This window comes from Ascaphus truei, chromosome 17 (genome assembly GCF_040206685.1).
Source record: "Ascaphus truei isolate aAscTru1 chromosome 17, aAscTru1.hap1, whole genome shotgun sequence".
Lineage (NCBI taxonomy): Eukaryota > Metazoa > Chordata > Amphibia > Anura > Ascaphidae > Ascaphus > Ascaphus truei.
Genome location: NC_134499.1, coordinates 29,077,345 through 29,100,480, shown reverse-complemented (window position 1 = coordinate 29,100,480; position 23,136 = coordinate 29,077,345). Strand labels below are relative to the sequence as shown.

General features: G+C 44.1%; 1 protein-coding gene across 1 annotated transcript in view; it reads right to left on the bottom strand.

Moving 5' to 3' along the window:
- The window catches only part of COL7A1 (collagen type VII alpha 1 chain), a 120,221-nt gene that overhangs the window by 63,806 nt on the left and 33,279 nt on the right, over nucleotides 1-23,136 (bottom strand). The window contains exons 13-41 of the mRNA XM_075574536.1: nucleotides 21,954-22,070; nucleotides 21,709-21,861; nucleotides 19,999-20,121; nucleotides 19,538-19,684; nucleotides 18,299-18,424; nucleotides 16,849-16,995; nucleotides 16,521-16,643; nucleotides 15,643-15,786; nucleotides 15,313-15,438; nucleotides 14,522-14,665; nucleotides 13,645-13,770; nucleotides 12,455-12,601; nucleotides 11,753-11,881; nucleotides 11,291-11,437; nucleotides 10,620-10,756; nucleotides 10,059-10,185; nucleotides 8,686-8,829; nucleotides 8,257-8,426; nucleotides 7,997-8,023; nucleotides 7,586-7,612; nucleotides 7,382-7,426; nucleotides 6,901-6,993; nucleotides 5,201-5,272; nucleotides 4,865-4,900; nucleotides 4,543-4,596; nucleotides 4,309-4,377; nucleotides 2,828-2,941; nucleotides 1,099-1,125; nucleotides 262-315 (exon numbers count right to left, since the gene is read on the bottom strand). Coding sequence (XP_075430651.1) covers nucleotides 262-315; nucleotides 1,099-1,125; nucleotides 2,828-2,941; nucleotides 4,309-4,377; nucleotides 4,543-4,596; nucleotides 4,865-4,900; nucleotides 5,201-5,272; nucleotides 6,901-6,993; nucleotides 7,382-7,426; nucleotides 7,586-7,612; nucleotides 7,997-8,023; nucleotides 8,257-8,426; nucleotides 8,686-8,829; nucleotides 10,059-10,185; nucleotides 10,620-10,756; nucleotides 11,291-11,437; nucleotides 11,753-11,881; nucleotides 12,455-12,601; nucleotides 13,645-13,770; nucleotides 14,522-14,665; nucleotides 15,313-15,438; nucleotides 15,643-15,786; nucleotides 16,521-16,643; nucleotides 16,849-16,995; nucleotides 18,299-18,424; nucleotides 19,538-19,684; nucleotides 19,999-20,121; nucleotides 21,709-21,861; nucleotides 21,954-22,070 — 3,095 coding nt within the window. The remainder of the gene's footprint in view (nucleotides 1-261; nucleotides 316-1,098; nucleotides 1,126-2,827; nucleotides 2,942-4,308; nucleotides 4,378-4,542; nucleotides 4,597-4,864; nucleotides 4,901-5,200; nucleotides 5,273-6,900; nucleotides 6,994-7,381; nucleotides 7,427-7,585; nucleotides 7,613-7,996; nucleotides 8,024-8,256; nucleotides 8,427-8,685; nucleotides 8,830-10,058; nucleotides 10,186-10,619; nucleotides 10,757-11,290; nucleotides 11,438-11,752; nucleotides 11,882-12,454; nucleotides 12,602-13,644; nucleotides 13,771-14,521; nucleotides 14,666-15,312; nucleotides 15,439-15,642; nucleotides 15,787-16,520; nucleotides 16,644-16,848; nucleotides 16,996-18,298; nucleotides 18,425-19,537; nucleotides 19,685-19,998; nucleotides 20,122-21,708; nucleotides 21,862-21,953; nucleotides 22,071-23,136) is intronic.

Genomic DNA, 23,136 nt, shown 5'->3' with positions numbered 1-23,136 from the left:
ACACCGCTGTATTAGCGATAGTCTGATGAATAGGCAACAAGATGTATTAATCAGGGGTTCATAGAACAAATATTTTATAGCAGGGGGGGGGCACGGTGTAGAAAAAGTTGGGAACCCCTGATGAAGCCAAATGAAGCTTTGCAAATTTTGGCGAAAAAACAAAAAAGGGTAATTTTACCCGGCTCACAAAGTATGGAAATCATTCTGCACATCTCCAGTGTTAATTGTATGTCCTAGTTTGACGATAACAGCCCCACTTACTGCATCTCCCGGCTCTCCTTTCCCAGCAGCCCCTTCGCCTTGTCCTGATTGTCCCTGGGGAGACATAATAATGACTATTAACACCAGGGTGTTCTTTCTATCGAGACAATCGTTGAGGTAATGAATTGGGAAACTATTATGTATACAATTGATTATTGATTTACATGACCAGCAAATCTCGGCTAATGTGGCTGTGTATAATGGGAACCTCACCCTAACTTAGCAAAACTACTGCAAAAACAGTGCCAGACAAGAGTGCCCGAAGAGCTTACAATCTAATTCACAGGTGGCCAACTCCAGTCCTCAAGGTCTACCAGCATGTCAGGTTTTCAGGATATCCCTGCTTCAGCACAGGTGGCTCAATCAGTGGCTCAGCCATTTGACTGAGCCACTGATTGAGCCACTGATTGAGCCACTGATTGAGCCACCTGTGCTGAAGCAGGTATATCCTGAAAACCTGACCTGTTAGTGGCCCTCGTGGACTGGAGTTGGCCACCACTGGTCTAAGTGTTATGATAAGAGGCGCAAAGAGCAAAAGTAAAAAAAAAATACCAATGCGCATAGCTTGTTACTTTTGCTCTTCTAGGCAAGGTTACACCCCGACAGCACTTTCATAGGAACAATAAGGTTTAACATGACTAAGTAATGCCTATGTACAGTATTGTGTGAGCTTGCCAAACTGTGAATTCTGGTAGGCACAAAGGATCAGTAGGGGTACACTACACGTATACATTAGCGATCACGGTCTGAACCTTAGCTCTCCTACACCGAGGCGATGAAAGGAAGATAAGAGCATCCTTGTAACAGATGGAATTAGTTCAATTAAAATGCACTTACTCTCTCACCTCGTTCTCCTTTCTCTCCCTAGAACAACAGAAGAAAAACAGATGAAATGTTTGGCTATGGAGATGAGAGACTATTCTGTAACACAAGCCACCAGCTTTCCTACAAGAGGAGATTAACACATGAGAAATCCGGTGCTCTGCTCTGTTATCACTAAGTAAGGTTATTAAAGGTAAAATAGTGTTATAAACGTGTGGTATTATATGATTTACCCATGCAGTGTTTGGTGACACATGTATAATATTCTGTCTAACATTTCCCCTGCAGTGTTGGTATTTACAGCTGTAACTGCTGGTTGGAGGCCGCTTGCCTTGAGAATTCATGCACTAGAACCCATCCAATTCCTGCAGCCAGAATAATGGCCCATCGGATTATCACAGAACGGTCCCTGCATTTGAATGGGACTCACGTTGTGTGAATCCTACCGGGCGATGAGTCCCATTCAAACGCAGGGAACCCCGCTGTGTTAATCCGATGGGCCATTACAGCCTTTCGGTGGCCCATCTCAGGAGTTACAGCGAGATGGTCACAGATTTTCCGTGGCATGCGGTCTAAAACCAGCAGTTGCATTGGTAATCTGTGAGATGACGACGTTAATTCACTCTTCAGACATTTCGATCTGGTTATAGGTCATTGGAAACAAACACTCATCTAGATATCAGTGGTTCTGACCATCTTCACTTAATTGCTAGTAATTGGGTATCTACCTTTAGCCAATATAAGGACCATTTTACAGTATATGTAATAGAGAATAAGCGACAGGCCTTTCTTGGAATACAGCTCCTTACTCCCAATCTGTAACTTGAATGTCACTTTGTAGCAATGTAAGGCGAGGCGATGTTACTATCACTGATCCCATGTAAATATGAGGAGCATTCAAGCTCAGTGATTTTCAACTGGGGTTCTGCAGAACCCCTCAAGGGTTCCGTGGCCGACAAGGGGGGAGAGCTGGGACCACAGTGCCAGTGGCTCCCCAGCAGCAGTGGCTGGAGTTTCCCCAGCTCCCCATGCAAGAGAGGCCAGGCAGTCACTGCAACCATTAGCCTCCTCTTATCGGCAACTTCTGATTGAAGAAAAGAGCTGCGGAGTCCCCAGAGTGCACGACTGGAGCAGCACTGAAGACCGCCTCACCCCAAGTTGTGTTTGTGTGTGTGTGTGTGTGTGTGTTGGAGGAGTGAGGGGAAGAAAAACAGAGAGAGAGAGAGAGAGTGAGTGAGTGAGAGGTGGAGTGAGGGGAAGAGAGAGAGGGGACACTGTAAGGGGGGAAGACAGAGACATGAGGAGTGTAAGGGGGGAAGAGAGAGGGGAGAATGTAGGGGGGGAGAGAGAGAAGGGAGACTGTAAGGGAGAAAGAGAGAGAGAAGGGAGAATGTAAGGGGTAAAAAAGAGAAGGGGAGTGTAACGGGGGTAGAGAGGGAGGGAGGAGTGTAAGGGGGAAGAGAGAGATGGAAGAGATAAAGGAGGGAAAAAAGAGGGGGAGTGTAAGACGGGAAGAGAGGGGGGGATGCAATGGGGAGGAGTGTAAGGGGGAAAGAGAGGGAGGAATATAAGGGGGGAAGAGAGGGAGAAGAGTAAGGGGGAAGAGAGGGAGGCGTTTAAGGGGGTAAAAGAGAGATAGGTTTCCCCAGAATTTCACAATAAAATTCTAGGGTTCCTTTACCAAACAAATTTTGAAACCCACTGTTCTAGAAGATGCAACATGAGTTGAGTAGAAGAAGAATACCTTCACAAACTGTCCTGGGACACCTGCGGGTCCAATAGGTCCTTCTGGTCCTTGAATTCCAGGGTTTCCTGGGATGCCCCGCTGTCCTGGGATTCCAGGCTGACCTGGTATTCCCTAAAACACAGACAACGATGCATCAGTGAGTGGTCACATTGGACAACTGCATATCACTTTTCACAAACCTTTACACCTGATTGAAGATACTGCACGTTGTAAATATTTATGCTGCAGATGATTTTTTTATCAAACATGCAACACGTTATCACAAATACAAAACACCCCAAACCATACTGAAAGTAGAGAGTGAGAAGACATTGCTATGACAGCCCCATGGGCATCTCCTCGTTACTTTTCTCCCAGTCAGATCAGAAATTTTCAAACTTTGGTATCCTACACACTTTAATTCCCCAGAAGTCTCAGAAAACTAGACTTGTTCTTACAATTTACTCAACATTGACAGTGGAGTCTTCTGATGGTAAGAGTCAGTATTTCGCACTCTCAGTCTGAATTATTGACTCTTTGTAACATCTGTCTCTGCCGGACTCTAGTAACCTTATTACCTGTTTATGTAAGTAATGTTACTCTGTGCCCGCCATTGTACCACGCTGTGGCATATGTTTGTGCTTTACAGCGATAATAATAATATAATAAAACACATTCGGGTTGAAAATTCCTGATCTAAATCGGATTAAAGAATAGTCAAACTTGCCAAGCAGATCAGTAGGTAGAGATGTAGCGGCGGTTATTGTACCCACTAACACATTAGAAGTTCCCAAAGGGACACGAATCCAATGACAATCAGGGACAACAGAAACATATTTATATGAAACGTAGTAAAGAAGAAGCACGGGGCACAATCCCGATGGCAAAGAACAAGAATGAGATCAAGAGGTGACACCACTAGAAAAATTCAATGTATTACATCACATGGATAAAGGTAAAACGCACCGTGATAAAGTGCGTTTGCGCGAAACGCGTAGGTGCAGTTTTACCTTTATCCATGTGACTTCATAAATGTCATTTTTCTACTGGGGTCACCTCTAGATCTCATTCTTTTTCTTTGCCATCGCGGTTGTGCTCCGTGCGTCACATTGGATCTTTACTACAAACGGATGCTGTACAGCTTGGATCTGCTGGATCCCGCATGAGGACACACAACATGCATCCACCTATACGCGAGATGCCCCTCTGAACTTATTCCCGTTCCAAGTTCCGAGCTGTATCTGGGAGTATGTTTATTACGCTGCAGCATGTGGGGCCCTTTCCTGGATTACATTAAGCGTTTATTCCTCCTTTAAAACATTGATGTTTACACATGATATTGACATGACACAAGGCATTCTGGATATGAAGCTATTTAATCTCCTGATGCTCTGGAGCCCATGGCTAGCCTGAGCACCATACCGTACGGGACTAGTCCGTGATATTTATATGACGGATGATTCTTTTCTTATAAATAGAAGCACAGATTTCACACGTACTGAATTTCCAGGCTCTCCTTTCCTCCCAGGAATTCCTCCACCGCCATTTATCACTTCGCCCGGCTCACCCTGAAATAAGCAGAAATGTCATACATGACCTTCATTACAGATTATACATAGGGATGATGATGATGATGATGACCAAGAAACATCTCACTCTGACTATCTGGGATCCTATACCACGAATATAATCCATACATCCCAATGCGTTGAAGCCTCTCTTATGTAACCTACCGGAAATCCTCTCTCTCCTTTGGGACCAACGGGCCCTGGAGGGCCACGCGCCCCCTGAAAGGAAACAGAAACATTATGTATCGATACGATGGGGGATCACAGAAGATAGCGGGCATTTATAATAATATAATATAATAATAATATAATAATAATAATTGTTTGCTCTTGTATAGCGCAGCTAGTTTTATACATAGCGCTTTACAGATACATTCATTTGATGCATTTTGCGTTGCAGAGACCACCAGGTAACTTTAATAAGAAGAATAATATTATTTTCAGTGTTAAAAGGACAGTGTCAGGAAAGGAATAAGCAATGACTTACAGCCTCGCCGCTTTCTCCTTGCGAACCTTTACTGCCCTGAAATTAGATACATATAACAGTGTTAATAAGCCGATTTGTATTTGTTGCATTAGGTTAATACTGTATGTGCAATTGATAGATAATGTATTTATGTTTAGTGCATCTCCAGTATTATAATATATATATATGTATATATATTTATATCAATCACATGGAAATATTACTGTGTGCTCATCTGCATGTCTTAGACAGGTCTGCAACCCCGCCTTTCCCCATTATCACCCAGCACACAGCACTTCCACTGCAGCAAGGGATTCTGGGATTCAGGTGATGCGGACATCGCAACGCTTTACTCACAGGTGAGCCGGCTGTGCCAGCGTTCCCAGGACGACCAGGGCTCCCCGGTATGCCATCTGACCCTGGTTCCCCCTACATGGGAAGGAAAGGAATGCAGCTCAGTAATATTGTACATGGGGGGATATGGGGTAATATGGGATAGCATAAGGGAAGGGGTAAAAAGGAGGGGTAACTAAGATTATACCGCCCCTTAATTACTTAGTGGTGCTGTTGCATAAGACGCTGTATTGCCCATTGACTTCAATGGCTGTATGTAAGTTGTCTTTCGATCTGAGAAGGTGATTAATGCAGTGATTCCAAACATGAGTTGCACAAACTTCTGGGGTTCACCAAAAAAAACAAACATGTAATGGTGGAACAGAGGCTGTATTGTGGGTTTCTGAGCCTGTGTACTCAGTAAGGGCCCAAACTGCACCTTAGTGTGGTGAGTATAGCTGTTAATTACAGCAGGAAATTCCAAAGTCACTCTCCACAATGCTTTGCATCCACAGCAGCAAGGCATTGTGGGGCGTGACTTTGCATGCTTCTCCAGTGATTGACAGCTATACCCCCTCATGCTGCCTGCACACGCCGAGGTGCAGTTTGGGGCCTTAAGTGTGTGTTCCCCCCATGAGTTTGGGACACTATACTTCCTGGGATTGATCACTCTTGTTAGCAATAGTCTGATGAGTAGGCAAAAAGATTTATTAATTAGGGGTTCGAGGAAACAAATATTTTGTAGCAGGGAGTCCACACTGTTAAAAAGTTGTGAAACTTCTGGTCTCATGGATTAGTTCCTCTTGGTAAATATGGACCATTATTCAGCAATAATTTGAAAAGCTCCTGTAGCATGGAAAAATGCATCACCGATGCTTCAAATTTGATCAAACATAATTTAACACCTTACTGTAATACGTATGTAAGACTAACACAGTGAAAGCAGCCTTAAACTAAAACATTACCCATTTCTAAATAAATCTTCAAGAAATTGAAGGAGAGTTTCACTTAGTAAACAGTACACAAAACACCGGAAAACTTGAGCGTTCCATAACAGCTAATAGGACTCAGCTATGTACAGGCATACCCCGCATTAACGTACGCAATGGGACCGGAGCATGTATGTAAAGCGAAAATGTACTTAAAGTGAAGCACTACCTTTTCCCCACTTATCGATGCAAGTACTGTACTGCAATTGTCATATACGTGCATAACTGATGTAAATAACGCATTTGTAACAGGCTCTATAGTCTCCCTGCTTGCGCACAGCTTCGGGACAGGTAGGGAGCTGGTATTGCTGTTCAGGACGTTATGACAGGCGCATGCGTGAGCTGCCGTTTGCCTATTGGGCGATATGTACTTACTCGCGAGTGTACTTAAAGTGAGTGTACTTAAAGTGGGGTATGCCTGTATAATTCACCACGGGCAAATATCCCCACCGTCAACTTTGAAACGTAAAGTGTCATGTAAACTGTTTGGCTTCAAATGGCCAGAGAGATGGTAAAACCACCAGGTTCGAGGTGGAAATGTCCAACTTTCTTATTGGCTAAGAAGGTTTGTGGACAGGTGAAATATAGGAAAATGTTCAATGGAAGATGAGAGACGAGAAGAGACAAGGAAGACCTGTGAATGATTGGATGGATGTGATAAATGTCGGCGTTAAGGGGCTGGAGGGGAGTAAAGAAAATGGCGGTGGCTAAAATGTCATCATTTTGGTTACTTACTGTTTCTCCTCTGTCTCCTCTTGAAACGGTGGTCTCACCGGGGGGACCACGTGGCCCAACAGGACCAGGAGAACCTGGCCCACCATTGCGACCCTGGGATCAAGAGGGAAACATGTTTCATGGGATATTACATGCAGACATAGGCATCTTTATATCGATCCACAACTGATGCATTTGTGGAGAAAATGCTCCAGGTGTAACGAAAGAACATTCAATGGATTTCAATAGGATTTTTGCATTTGATATCTCGTGCAATCTTCGAAAAAATAAATTCAAAAAAATACATTTTTTAATACAAATATTGACCCGGGACAGAATTGATATTTCCAGATGCACTCATATAATATATTTTGGGGGCTCTGCCTGTGAACTCAGAGTTCTTTGATAGAATCACCTTTATTACTACGGATATAACCACTTACCTAAAAGTGTCTGACTAGGTAGCCCCCGTAATATTGTTTGTGGTCCAAAAATGACTTACCGACTCTCCCTGGAGTCCAGGTGCTCCTGCACGTCCCGTACTGCCCTATAAGAGAACGACACAGGAGCTACAGTCATTGTCTAGCTAACTTGACAGTGTGCAACAAAGTGACATCAGAACCAGTCATTTTTAATTCCAGACAGGAAGACACATTGGTTTAACGAGGCATATGCAAAAAAAAAAAAAACCCTTTCAAACACTTACGCTTTCTCCTTTCGGCCCTCTGTCACCCTGAAACATAGAAAAGCACAGGAGTTATTAAAACACTTTCACATTGACTTGAAATGTAGAGGAGGTGCTGGCTAAGTGAAGGCAATAAGCAGGAATAGCAGGAATATTTTAGTGGCACCACAACCCTTACCCAACTGTAGACCTCTTTAATACTGGAGCCATCGTGCCAAATCATATTAGGGAGGGTTGGGAGGAGGATGAGAGGGACATGCATTGGTTTTTGATGAAAAAGTTTTAAGACCAATAATATCAGTGCTAACCCATGCGCACTCTCAAGCATCTCATTGTGAAGCTCTAAACTATTAAATATTTCTCTCAAATCAGCCCACCGGCCTTTTCATGTTCTATAATGGCAAAGTATAACTTTAGGCTGCTGGACCTTACCTTTGGGCATTGGACTGAGCAAGGTTCCTAAAGAGAATAAACGGGAGATCAGTGTGAAAGACTCAATCACATGGAGCAAAGGAAATACATGTTCAGATTTTACTGGTTGGGTTTCATACAATCTCTCTGTGTTCTTCAACTTAAGAGTAAATATACAAGTACTGTAGATATATTTTAAAGTAAATAACCAGGAAGACTCCCGAAAAGATAGGAAGAGCGGCGTCAATATGCTTTGAGCAATCTAGCGTCCTAGCACTTACTTTCTCTGGTTCGGTGACGGTACAAAGAGCCCCCGCGAGCCCATTCACGAGGGTGTTCAGGTTTGCAACATCCTTTGTGAAGAAGACATTCCGAGGACTCTGGCTGGATACCATGCGGCGCAATTGTTCCTGATCTGCCCCATTCATCCCCACCGCCAGGAGTCGGATACCTGATTATTACAAGAACCAATGCTATTTACAGCTTCATAATAAGGATTAGGCAAACCCGGCTTTCTACCCTACTTCTTCTGTGGCATGCTGCCTTGGATGAGCCCTCCTTATGGATGTGCTCAAGTACTTAAAAAACCCACCAAATAATTTATACCGTGGTAGCCATGTCCACTGTGAAAAGGCACACACACACACAAACACACACACACGTTGTTCCTATAAAGTGCATCAATGTTCTGGAGATAAATGACTATTTACCTGTGTCCTTTATGGACTTCGCTGGCTCCAACACATCATCACCTGAAGCTCCATCCACCAGAACCACCAATACACCAGGGACATTCGCTCTTCTTCCATTGCTTGTCGAAAACATGTAGTTCTTGGCAAAGTCTATGGCAGCGCCTGAAAGTCATACACAATGGAGCTAAATATAGACATATGCTTAAAAGATGACCTAATTTTAAAGAGTAAAACAGAAAAACGAAGTCAAATCAGCAATCCCACCTACTGGTATTCTTTTTTTATATGGATCTTTTTACAGAATTCGAATTGGGTGGTATTGGGTGTGGGGGGTAATGAGTGTTGGAAGGGGGGTATTGAGTGTGAGGAGGGGAAGGGGGTATTAAGAGTGGGAAGGGGCACTGAGTGTGGGGTGGGGGGAATTGAGAGAGTGGATTGAGTGAGAAGGGTGGGAATTGAGTGGAAGAGGAGGAAGGGGAGAGTGACTGAATGAGAAAGGGGGTGTGAGAGAGAGGCGGAGTGACAGGGGGAGGAAGAGTGAGAGGGGGAAGAAATAAATGGAGGGGGAGTGTGAGAGAGGGGAGAGAAAGAGAGAGGGATGAATGAGAAATGAGGTGTGTGATGGGGGGGGAGTGTAAAAGAAAGATGGGGGGCTCACAAGGCCGCCGACCCGGTGAAAGCTGTTGGCGGCCCTGTCTACTTGCAAGGGACTTGTTCCTGAAAAATATATATCTCTGTACATTGGCAGTGCTACTCAAGAAAAAACAGTTATATATAGAAGCGATGCACACGCGATGCACACGCGATGCACACGCGATGCACACGCAGGTTTACATTAAGCAATCAGTAGTGTTTATTCAAAATACAGGATCAATGTTTTGGTCCTGATCTGAACCTTTATCATCTTGATATAAGTCCAGCTGGGAACTGTAACTTATATCCTGTACAGTATTTTGAATAAACACTTCTGATTGTTTAATGAAGACCTGTGAGTGTATCGCTTCTACATTGACTTTAGCCCAAAGCACCCAGACAACTGCTTATCGCAACCATGAGTTGCCCCTTTTACTGTGTTATATATATATATGCGCAGAAAGGGGAGTGGCCGAGTTCATGCATGCGCAGAACGGGGGATCGGCCGAGTCTGCGCATGCGCAGAAGGGGTAGGAGACACGGAAAATTGCCAGTGGACGTAGCAAATGCTATGTTCCGCTTTTTGGCGATTTTCGCTTTCCGGCGGCACCCTGGAACAGAACTCGCCATATGAGCGGGGCCCTACTGTATACACACACACACACACACACACACACACACACACACACACACACACACACACACACACACACACACACAGTGAGGTTGTATTTCACTGGTTGCTCTCAATAAGTTACCGATAGAAGTTCCACTTGGCTCTTGGAATGGGATGTTTTGAATTTGTTGCAGGACTGTGTTGAGATCACTGGGGCGGTTCAGCAGGATCCAGGGTCTTCCCCTGAAGCTATAAGCACTCAGGCCCACCTTACAGGAATTAAAACAGACACGTAATGGAGCATTGTTAAAGATAGTCAGAGGAAATCAAAGGTCGATGATAGGGACACATCCAGACACAATGGACAGAGAGACAGACTAATATATTAACACTGAGATTCTATATAGGAAGCAGGCTATTAACACCATGCAACAGGAGTATTTCGTTATTCTATTCTTCAGCAGTTGTAGATGTAAGAAACATAGTTAGCACGTTTCATACATCAAATGCATGTCTCTAAACAGACATGGGCAACACCAGTTTACTGGCCATACAACAAAAGGGAAGAAATCATATGACAGAAGATACAGAAATTGACTCCCATCATCATATGAGCATTAAGTATCATTTTAAAGAAGCTGATGCATAGACCCCCTAGGCCCATCCAGGCACAAAGTGGATTACCAGCAAGCTATCTAAGTACCTGTGTGGCATCTGTTCCCAGTTGTCCTACTGAAGACACCACCTCGGAGAGGAAAGCTTTCACCGCCTCCTCATTGTATGCATTATCCCGCGTTGCATGGACCAGGAAGACAATGTCTGTCCGGCCAGTCCCACACGCTATACAACGAAGAAATCAATAATGAGATGGGAGACCTTCACAATGAACTGCAGGATCACAGGTCAAGATCGTCTTGCAAATAAGAAGGTACGCCCTCTTTGGTCAGTTTGTATGGAATGCATGTAAACATATACTGTGTGACAATGTTCCTACAAGACCTCAAACCCAGGTTACCTGGGAGATTACATATTATGAAATATGATTAAACAGACGATGGGTGGCCTTTAACCTGGCACTACAATGTTTGGGAGGTAATCTGTAAACATATGCTACCATCCAATTGAAATGCATAAAATAGAAGATACCTCAGTTGCAATCCCACCCGTACTTAAGGATCTCCACTTAAGAACAAAATGACTAAATTCTAGTAAAGTAGATTTACTCACAAAAAAGAGGCAATGTTTCTGAAAAGTTATTTATATAAAATGTCTCATGAAGAGGAAGATTCTATTCTCCATGAATAAAGTCCCATGTGCCAGGTATAAACATCTGGAGCATTACATGCTCCTAAAAGTTGTGTTATGTTCTATTACCTGTGTTAGCCAAGATCGATACAGACTCGCTTTCCCGGTTTCCGACCAGAGTTACTACACGGAAATCATAACGACCGCCAGCCTGCAGGTTGTCAATATCATAGTAGCTCACATCCCCTGCAAGCAGACGGCTTGTTTCTGGACCACCTTCAAACGGGAACATGAGAAAGGGTTGAGAGAGAGCATGTTCTCAGCGTAAATTGTAAGGACTCTAAAGCTTGTGTACAACTATTAAGCATTCTTATCCTTGTGCTTTAGACAAAAAGACAAATGAAAATAAATAGTGTTCTGATCACATAAAAAAAAGGGGGCTGGTGGCTACAAAATATGTCTAATCTGTATTGGAGGAATGCAACTGGGTTTGCAGCTAAAAAGCAATGTAGTTGTATGCAGTACCGCCAAGCACCATCATGCATTGACTGCTGGTGTGTACAACACAAGAGATTTGTAGGATGCCTTTACCATCCGTTCGTCTCCAGATGATCCGATATCCTGTGCTTCCAGGAACTAGGCTCCAGCTGAGTCGTATGCGTTGTCCTGAAATGTCCGTCACGCGGAGGTTTCCTACAGCAGCCACCGTGGTGACATTCGCTAAACCAGACGTGGCAGGGAGAGAAGAAACGGGGAGAACTTCTATCAGAAACATCAGAAATGTATGTTCAGAAGGGACGGGAATCATCTTTTTTCCCCCCTCCATTTTGGAAATCCCTTTACGTTTGTGACTTTGCAACTGCCAAGGTGCAGGAACCCAAATGAATGGGATTTGGAGGTACTGGAAGCAAAATCCAATTTGAATGGGATCATTCTGACTTTGGAGAATGGCCCCATTTGGAATAGATGAGGCCATGGGTCCTAGGAATGAGTGAGACGGCCTTCCTAGAAGTGAGGCGTGAAACGTGACGTGCCTGCCTTCGTACTTCATAATGTTTATGCTAAAGTTAAAATGAGTGGTAGTTTAAACATGGCGGCCTTCTTGCAAAAGAATACTGTATTGAAGGATGCCATGGTGGCGTAAGAGAGCTAGGTAAGTTAGCACTCAGTTAAAGAACCTTACAGCCGTGGGAGAGTTAACCATTAGCAAGAAAGATAAACCGTATTCAGTCCTTTATTTAAAGGAGCTGAGAATTGTGACGGAAAAGTAAAAAGCTCAAGGTAAGAACATACGTGTTGTGGCAGTGACAGTAACAGGCTCCCCTTGGCGATTGCCTATCAGCGCCGTAACTTTCACCGTGTACCTCGCGCCTCCCACCAGATCCACCAGTACAAAGGAGTTGGTGTTTCCAGGCACATCCCTGGATTGTTCAGGGCCTCCTTAAAAACAAATGCAAAAGAGATTACATGTATTTGGACCATTTCCTCTCCTCTCCTCTCTCTTATTGTAACCTGGTCCCACAGACTATTGGTACAGCGCCAATATATTCCGCAGCGTGGTACAATGGGGGTACAGAGTGATGGATCTGACAAAAAACAGCTAGATGCAAGTGAGGACGATAATGCACAAACAGATACAGAGAGTTAATGAGGGCATGAGGGACAATGTTGAAATAAGAAGGTGAAGTGGCTGCTCATCGTAGGATGGAGGGTATCTCAGGTTGGAATATGGCTCAGTACGTCAGCTGATTCCATTAAGGTTTGGGGGGCGGGGTGTTATATTGAGTGAAGTTTGGTTCAGCCGCACAGCTGGTCCCAATATGGTTGGAGGGATTTGGCTGTTAGAGATATTCCAGATAGGCTTCCCTTAGATCGCCTTTAGTTCCTATAGGTATTCATTAAGCCTTTAAGTAATATCCTGCCTGTGCTTTTCTTGGTTCAATACTAATCGATGCACTCCAATTATCTGCCTCCCTTGTCAATCCTGGAGTAAAGCCCTTGAGACAAAATGTATTGTAATTGGGTAAATTAAAATAATTCTAATGAACAAAAAACTCAAATTGGTAGGGGCACGACAATTTTTTTTTACAAATACAACCTATCTAGTATAGATGTAGGTCCCAGCCACTACTAATGGAGGCTGTAAGTAAATATGGAGATTAGTATCCACTGTGTTGAGACCACTCTTTGTCCTCGTTGAATATCTATGCACCCCTGAGTTCCTACTGTTATCATTCAATACATTAGATATGTGAGTGCATGCAATTTGGGTTCTATTTTCCCATTCTATCTTTTAGGAGGGGTACCTCGCCTTTTCGTTATGCTTGCAATACCATAGTGCACCCAGATCACCACACTTCATCAGGCGTGCGGGAGGTTTCTTTCTTCCCTTGTCAATCACCAGCTATAGAAACCGTCCTATGCGGTCAAGCTCTTTGCATTTATAGCCGTACACATGTCAATGTTGGGGCTTTAGGTCATACCGTCCACTGGGCTCCAGGAGATCTTGTAAGATGTGGCTCCTTGGACTCCAACCCAAGTCACTCGCACAACATTATTCCGATCCTCAAGGATCTGCAGGCTTGTTACACGCCCAACTTGCTCAAGAGCTGCACAAGAGAGGGAAGGGGGGATTGTGACAAAGAAACTGGGATAGGGCTGTAAAGCAGAATATTAGCAATGGCACTATGTGTGAATCAAGAGAACCTGGTACAGGATCCAGTGTGACCTTCTTGTGACCTTGAGCGAGTGATTTTATCTGCACGTTAAATTAAAGTGTAAGCTGCCCGAGGAAGGAACATATTTTGCTCTGTGTAGAGATCTGTGCATCACCCCTGTATGAATATACTTTAATATTAATTAGTACTGTGTTTAAGAAACTTATCTCCATCTATGGAACCAATCGCAGGCTTCTTAAGGGGCAATACCCACAGATTTTCAGCAATATAGGGACCATGGCTGATTGATGGAGGGGGCACCGCGGCCGCAGCCCTGACGCTGTTATGATTAGCGACGTGTACCTTGTGTTCGGTGAAGACCATGTTGGGTGGTTCCTGGTGGAGTCAGAGGTGGGGAGACCTGCCTCCTCTCCTGACCCTCCCCCAATGTTGTCTCTTCCCCCCCCAAAATATCATTACCTGTATGAAATTGCAATGTACTAAGATGACTATTGTACCTATCCCCTTGTCTCCCATTTTTCTTTTCTGTACCCCACTAAATATGCTGAAAATGAAAAAATATATATATATATATAGATATAAAATAAACTGGTCTCTGAAGTAGGAGATTCCACCCTAGACCCAGTGTATTTGTTATGTAGGTGGAATGCGCAGGGTTATATTTCCTTTGACCTCACCCTACCTGTTCGGGCAGTGATCGATACCGGGTTGCCCTCTCTGCTCCCGACGAGCGCAGAGACTAGAATAGTGTAGGGGGTGCCGTTCACTAAGTCGGTGAGCTCCGTGGACGTGATGTCTCTCGTTACTATCCTCGAGACTTCAACCCCTATCAGTAAAAAAAACAAAAAATAATTGGGTTTCTGGTTAGTAACCATACAGAAGGGAAATCCCGCCCCATGAAAGACTTGCACTGCCACACCGTGACTGTTCTGCATAACGAGCTGCAGACATACAGTGTAGAGAATACAATACCACGGCTGCTGTATAGCAAACAGACTGTATTACCATTATGTAGACTCTCATTTACAGTAGTTAATATTTTAAGCACCAGAGAGGCCAAGCATCTTAAAACTCCTCTGTACATTCAATTTACAATATTTCTTAATGTAAACACTCCCTTAATAAGGAGTTAGCCAACTCCAGTCCTCAGGGGCCACCAACAGGTCAGGTTTTAAGGATATCCCTGCTTCAGCACAGGTGGCTGAATCAGTGGCTGAGTCAACGACTGAGCCACTGTTTCAGCCACCTGTGCTGAAGCAGGGATATCCTTAAAACCTGACGTGTTGGTGACCCTTGACTGAAGTTGGCCAACCAATGCCTTAAATCGCCCCTGGCAAAATACATTGATGCTAAAAAAAAAAACAACGTTCAAAATGAACCATATTTGTCCATTTATTGACAAGAACAACATTTCTAAAGCTTGATCCATAAATGTTAAAGTGTGTTCTTAGAGTCAAGAGGAAATTGACCAACCGTCACTGCGTCTCCAAGTGATCCTGTAATTAGTGGCCCCGGAAACACCGTCCCACGCAATTCTGATCACGTTCTCTCTGCTGTCTATCACCCTCAGGTTGGTCACTTCATCCACAGTGTTATCTTCTGTTGTGTTAAATGACAGAGGTATTTGAGTTAGGATAAGGTACTACCAGGCAAGGCATGACACAATCCTCTGCCTTGCACTCCGGCCCCCCCAAAAGTAAGTGTGTGTGTTATTACAATGACTTCCTGAGTGCTATGGGTAACCCGTTCTTTGGACACCGTGTTGCTTCAGTCCTGTACGTGACAAAAATATCTACCCCTTACCTGTACGAGCCGTGATGGTGACAGGGTTGCTCTCTCCGCTGCTTGTCAGAGCTGACACTCCAATCACGTAGACAGAGTTTCCTTGCAAACTCTCAAGGTCGAACGAGGACACGTCAGCTGGCAGAGCTCTGGTGAACTGGCGACCTACACAGCAGATAAACCATTACCGATTCTCTATAGCAGATTCACTATATTGGGAGAGGGTGGAAGCATCCCATATGCTCCACATTATTACAAACTTTAAATACAAAGGGCAAAGGCTTCTCCTAAGCAATAAGGGGGATTGTGTGCGCCCTGTATTTAGGGGCAGTAGCGGAGATGCAGCACATGTATTAATTCTCTAAGCAAATGGACAAGGAAAGGGGTTCTCAACTCCAGTCCTCAAGCCCCCCCCCCCCCAACAGGTCAGGTTTTAAGGATATCCCAGTTTCAGCACAGGTGGCTCAATCAGTGGTTCAGTTAAAAACTGTGCTGAAGCAGGGATCTCCGTAAAACCTGACCTGTTGTGGGGTCTTGAGGACTGGAGTTGAGAACGCCTGCCTTAAACCCATCCCACACACACCAACAATAAACACCGGCCATTATAATATCGAAGCGCAGAGTCGAACGCATGGAATAATGTACCTTATACAAGCTACAGAATGACAAGAAAGTGACAAACTTCAGGACACACTGTAATACCCAATGCAGTGGAGTAATAATCAGTGCACTATACATAAAAATAAACATTTGGGGACAGGTGTCCCTGCACCGATCTTTCGTTGCTAATTTATTACAACCCTTACTATATAAGGGAGCTTTAGTGCACCATTCTCATACTTCATGCTGGCCACATATGTTAATATATGTAATATGAATGTTATAATAACGTTCCTCACCATCGCTATGTTGCCAGATGACCTTGTACCCAGTTGCTTTAGCAATCCCAGTCCATGTGATCCGCAGACGACTGGCGGACGCTTCCACCACTCGAAGGTTTGTCACTCCGGCCACGGGAGCTTCTTTAACGTTCAAGATAAACGCACGTGGTTTTTTTTTTAATTGGGTTTTTAAGACACACGGTGGATGTCTAATGCATATCGTACATTTCCACAATCCTCAGCACACAGGCATACAATGATGATAGCCAATAGGGCAGAGACAGAAAGATCTCCCCAACTCCCCCCAATGACATTGGATCTACATTTTGATGTGGTGAACACTCACCTGTCCTGACAGTGATAGTCAAAGGGTTTCCTTCTCTTTGTCCCACCAGCGCATACACTCTTACTATGTAAGAGATGCCTTCCAGCACATCTTTCAACTCGTAGACTGTCTGACCGCCTGGGATCTGCCTGGTCACTTCAGTGCCGTCTGTTCAGGAAGATCACAGCCAGTTAGAAACACAGCCCTTTTGGTCTGCTATAGTTAAGTAAACTGACTTATCAGGATCCACTCTGCCCCTATTACATAGAAACATAGTGCTGTAATTCAGGTGAATTGGAAGGGGACAGCCACCTTTACACCTAACATTTAGAAACATTTGCTACAAGAAATTATTATATAATAAGAGGGCAATTTCGCTGGTGGGTTTTTTATTTTTGTGTTTTTTTGTGTGTGTTTTGGTTGTGGTTCTAAACATTTGTTAGTGTTTTGGTTTTTCCAAAATCAATTGGTTTCGACTTAATTATGGTCAACGGTTTCGAAGTTTTTGCAAACATTTGAAGTTTTTTTTTCTTTCGACAATTTTTGACTATTTTCTTCATAAACACACAAATAAAATGAAAACAACAAAAATAAACCAATCGGCGGATGAGCCTTTTTTGGGGGGGGGGGGGGTTGACTCGAATTTTGACCGCCTTCGAAAATTAGTTCCGAGGTTCGACTCAGAGATCCGCCAAGTCCAGATTTGAAACCCACCAATAGGTCCAAACTTAATGAACATACTTCCTTTTCTCTAAGAAATAGAAATCAAACTGCAGGTTTGAAAGTGCAATAGTTGTTATCCAACTCCATCAAGCAGTGGTGATCCTTAACATATATCAAAAATGAAATATGAATCTCTCTCATTGTCCTGATAATGACAGTATAATTATATATAAATGTATCAAGCGAGCTAGCTGTTAACCAATAAAGAAGAATAGATCCCAGTCTGACTCACAAAAAAAGCATTTCTGATGTTAAATTGACGAAAAAGTAAAAAAAATAAAAATACTGTATTTTGAACATGCCTCTCTTTCTCTTACCGTACTTTTTCATGGTAGTTATGAACCTGTTTTGCTCAGCAGGACATTTAGGAGGTGGGTATATGGAGAGGAATTGCCCAATGTACAGTATATATTTAAATAGGAGGTGTCTAATACTGAGAGCCTGGATCTGTTATTCTGCATTAAATCAATCCCCAGGTCTCAGACGCCACACACCTTCTTAGCTAACAGATCCGTGTCTATTGTAAGACACAGGAAAATGAACACGTTTCATACACTTGGTGGAGGTGCCACAACAATATACCGTATGTAATGGGCATCACGGTGGTCTTTTTGAAGGGCTTGGTTTCAAGCTGGAGCAACTGAATAATCTAGCAGTATACAATTAGTTTCATTTGTCAAAAGCCGTGGCTCCTTGTACTTAAGACCACACAGAAAGACCCTTGCTCAACTAGGGAACTTGTACTTACCATCAGAGTTCTGAATGAGAATTTTGTACTCTGTGGCTCCGGTCACTTCATTCCATGCCAGACGGATGCGGCCTCCCCTCATGTCCAGCACACGCAGATTGGTCACAGAACCAACGGCCACTGGTGCTGAAAGTGGAACAGAAACAATTTGCCAATGCTGCCTCCAGTCTATGTCTGTGCCCGTTGGGTCTTTAAGGAAATAGTTATTGGATGCACTGCAGGGGGTATGACTGTTTTGTCCTTTGTCTGTCATTGCCAGTTTCACAACACCTAAACCCTAACCTCATTCCTGCCAGAGGGATTCATTTATTATCAGCGGCAGAAATATGGGTTGGCAGCTACATATTGATGGAAAATGGTACAGTAGTAGCTTTGTGTATTCATTCATCCCAGACACTTTAAAGGATTAGTTCCGCCTACATCATGTAAAAAAAAAAAAAGGTGGAAGAACTGCAATTAAAAAGGTGGGTTGGTAAAACAACTTGGAGGTCGGTGACCCCTCCTCCGTTTCCAAACTCGCCCATCCCACCATTTTAATTGCAGTTCTTGCTAAGCACCTGTAAATGCCCAGTCTATAAAGACCTTTAGAGAGGTTTTGAGGGCTTTTTGCAGGTGCAGCAGTGTTAGGACCTACAGATGGGCCACATACCGTGCCGTGTGATTGTAGGATTAAAATACTTTGGCCAAAGAATTTAACTAAATGACCCCTGCTTATGAGAAGATAAACAGATAAGTATTTAACTATATAATGTGTCCAGTTGGATGTAGCACTGAGGCTTTTTGTCTTTTGTTCCATTATCTAATACTACAAAACTGATTTTTTATTTTTTTTAAATGCCCTCACATGTAGGACATGGCTTGGATTGCTCCTTTAACTGAGTTGTTGAGTGTAGCTGTAATGCTTCCTAGGCCGAGTTTATAGCACCAGCGACTGCAACGTTGCGCAGCGGCGTAGCAAGTACATGTTGTCCGTCGCGGGTGCCTATAATGGGGGCGTCCGTGACGTCAGCCGTCGCGGGAAGCCAGAAGATTTTGATATTTCCAGCGATCGAGGGGTGACGTCACGGGCACGTGAGCAGTTCAGCCAATGAGGGCGAACCGCTCACGGCCACGCCCCACGGTCGCGACCTCTGATCTCCTGCAGGACTCGCTGTAGGACGGTGACGGCTGAAATCACGCAGCCGCGTTGCCGTACATCCCACTATAAACTTGGCCTTACTTGGTTATTCAAGACCTTACCAATTCGGACACTGATGGGAACCGCCGTGCCCTCTCTGTTGCCCACAACAGCTGACACCAGCAGGACGTAAGTTGTTCCTTCTTGAAGCTCATCAATTTCGACAGTGTTTTGGTTTCCCGGCACACGTTTTATCCTCTCGATGGTACCTGTTCGTCAAAAGAGATTTCTTTTATTATTACTATAACTGGACGATTCCATCATGTGCTATTCCAAACAAGTAACATATCCCATGCATGTTCCTTTCCGTGTCACATGAAAGACCTGTGATGCATTATTACGACTTATTTAAAGTTAGAGGACAATCCTTTTAAAGGAGATTCGTATGACAAGGGCTACGCTGCATTCACAAATGCCTACCACACAAAACAAGATATTTATACAAAGTGCTTTGTTGCATTGATGATCGCACAAGACAATGTGACGCCTCAGCACATTTTTTCCCTGGTCCAGCCAATCTCACCGTCAGCGCTGCGGATGACAATCTTGTATTCCGAGGCCCCTTGTATTCCCGTCCATGAAAAGCGGACTCTGCTTTCCGCCGTCTCTACGACCCGCAGGTTTGTGATGGTGCCAATGGGGGGCTCTGCAACACAAAACATAATTAGTAGTACTTTAACCATGTATTGTGGGAGAGTTAGCCAGCGGAGGTCCTTATTAAGTGGTAACATTAGGACCCCCAACCACCCCGGCAAGCTCCTGACTTCCCTTCCCCCGCTCAGTAGGTTAAATAATATTTCAGGGGCTCATTTGAAATATATGAATATTTTGTTGCTATTATATTACTAATATAATATGCAGTGTATTATTATTATTATGTCTGCAATAACAATAATACATTTGTATATTGCCTCCTCTTTGATCTATCATAGCCTAAACATTTCCATAGTTTGCCATGTCTAGTATAACCATGTAGGCAGGAAGCCTCTGCTGATCAACAAAGACAATTCACATCTATAACATGGACATGAAGCAAAAGGTGACACTGTGTGCTCATTTGCATGTAATTTCCCAGAATCCCTGGCTACAGTGGAAGCCCTGTATGCTGGGAGATAATGGTGCATAGCAGGGTTGCAGACCTGTCTGAGACATGCCAATGTGTTCACAAGTGATATCTTTTGTTTTTGCTATATAAAATACAGAATGCAATTCCGTGGGGATAATACTGCAATACCCTTTATCGGGATCCATTTGATCAAATGGGCAATAGAAGCGCATTAACAAAATGCAATGCAAAGGAACAGAAACTGGATTGGCTGCATTAATACAAGGGTAAGATCTCAAAATATAACTTGGAATTCTGGAAAATCCTCGTCCAAACTTGCAAATGTAAAGTCCTTGCTTTGGATTTATTTCTGGATTTATAGTTATCTCTATTTATTATAAATTCTAATTTATTGCTAAACCCTCATAGCAAAGATATAGAGCTGTACAAAACCAGCATTAAGCTTACATGGATTACAGTTTTAAAAGTGCTGGGATCAAAGTGCATATAGTAGCCTAGAACAGGGGTGCGCAAACTGGGTGGGGCGCAGGATTTTCTTGGGGGGGCGCGGGTGGTTGCAGAGACCCCGCGCTCTTCCCCAAGGCATTTAAATTAAATGTCGTGGGGATCGCGTGCGGCTGCTGTAACTCACTTAACGAGGTTCAACCGGCTTCAGATGATGCGTCGCCATGTCAATGCGGTGTCAAATAACGCAGCGGGGTTACGTGACATGACCCGCGCATCATTTGACGCCGACAGCAAGGTAAGGAGGGGCGTGAACACCGGGGGAGTGGAGGCAGGGGGGAGCAGCACAACAGAAGTATGCACACCCCTGGCCGGGAAGACCTATAATTTACCCTAACACCAGGGGTTCTCAACTGCTCAAGAACCCCCAACAGGTGAGGTTTTCAGGATATCCCTGCTTCAGCACAGGTGGCTCAATCAGTGTCGAAGACTGTGCCACTTGTGTTGAAGCAGGGATATCCTGAAAACCTGACCTGTTGGGGGGAGTCTTGAGGACTAAAGTTGAGAACCCCTGCCCCAACAGGTTACCTAATAAAATGGTGGGCGGTGGTGAAGATCTACGCAATGTGTGCGAGGTATCATTAGCTTGGCATATCTTCTGGCTGGGAAATCACTACATAGAAAGGCTTAAGCTCCTGTCTCTTCATTCCTGATTGACCTCACCAGTCTCTGAGGTGGTTGCTGGCGTTGCCACCTCTCTGCCATCATACAAAGTGTAGAGTGTGATGCGATACTCCGTTCCCGGTCGAAGGCCCGTGATGTCATATTTGTTGGTGCTGGTGGATAAACTCACTCTCTGGGGATTCTTTCCACCACCTACGAACCATGACAACAGCCGGTCAGTTCCGTGCACTCATCTGTGCTCTGCCACTCTTCCCTGTGCACTTGTAGGACATGGGTAACCTTACCTACAGCTCGTCTCCATTCCAACCTATAGCCAGTGGCTTCTGGGATAATGTTCCAGGTCAACTGTATTGATGTGGGGCTGTTGGCGAAGGTTCTCAGAACCTGGACTATTCCTGATTCTGGGTGCAGAAGGGAGCAAAGAATTGTCACCAGAAATACCCGTGGCAGCAGTCATAAGAACACATGCTTAGGGTTATGTTACATTGGAAATTCAACTTAACCCTTCCTGCAACTTGCAGGCGTCAGGGTGGCACCATCTTAATGTCCTTCCTCCCCTCACCATGGGGATGGTTCTAGTAGCTGTGAGTTGTGCAAATCCGCGTGGAAAGAGTACCCTTCCCATCAGGTTCGCACATTTTGCTATTCTGTAAGCCTTTCTCGCATGTCCTTAAGCTGCGGAAAAGGCTTTTTCTTAGAAGCGGTTTCATTCCGGCTGTGCCAATCTGGGTGGATTGGCCAAAAAGACTCAAGCCGGCATTTTCGGACAACTAGCTGAATTCTAGTAGGTCTGTTACGTGCAAAAGCCAAAAAAACGCTTCTAATAACTCGCATGGTTTCCTTCAGAGTGGCAAAATTGGTATTGCGAGTTCCATCCAGAGTCTGAAATATGGGTTTTGCTGAAAGAGAGCAAAACCCATAAGAGCAAAACCCACATATCTGGCCCTGGACGGAGTTAGCACCGTCTTCATGTCATTCTGCTTCAAAAGCAAGTAAAGTCTGGGTGTTTTGGCTATTAAACCGCGCGGTTTGTCAGTTTTCATAGACGCGGTTTAACTATGTGATTTGCAGTACAGAATATGGATTTTTGGCTAGTTTTAATCCGCTACTTATGACCACGTCAAACCGCGCAGTATTACACGGACAAACTCGAAGTTACTAGAATATCCCCCAAACCCATGATCAATAACCACCAGCAGCTTTAACTCTTTACTGCAACAGAGAGCTACAACACTTAGAGGTTTGGCTCGGTATAGATGCATACCCCAGACTGAAAACCTTAGCAATAATATATAATAATCCTGGAGCTCGGAAGTTCGGAATCTCTGTGTCTCGCTTGTTTGGAATCAACCTCAATTGATTTTGGCTTCAGCATCTCATAGATGTCAGTGGAACGAAGTACTTTCTAATAAAAATAATATGTTATAATCCAGACAGAGGAGTGAAAGAAAATGCAGATAAGGAGAT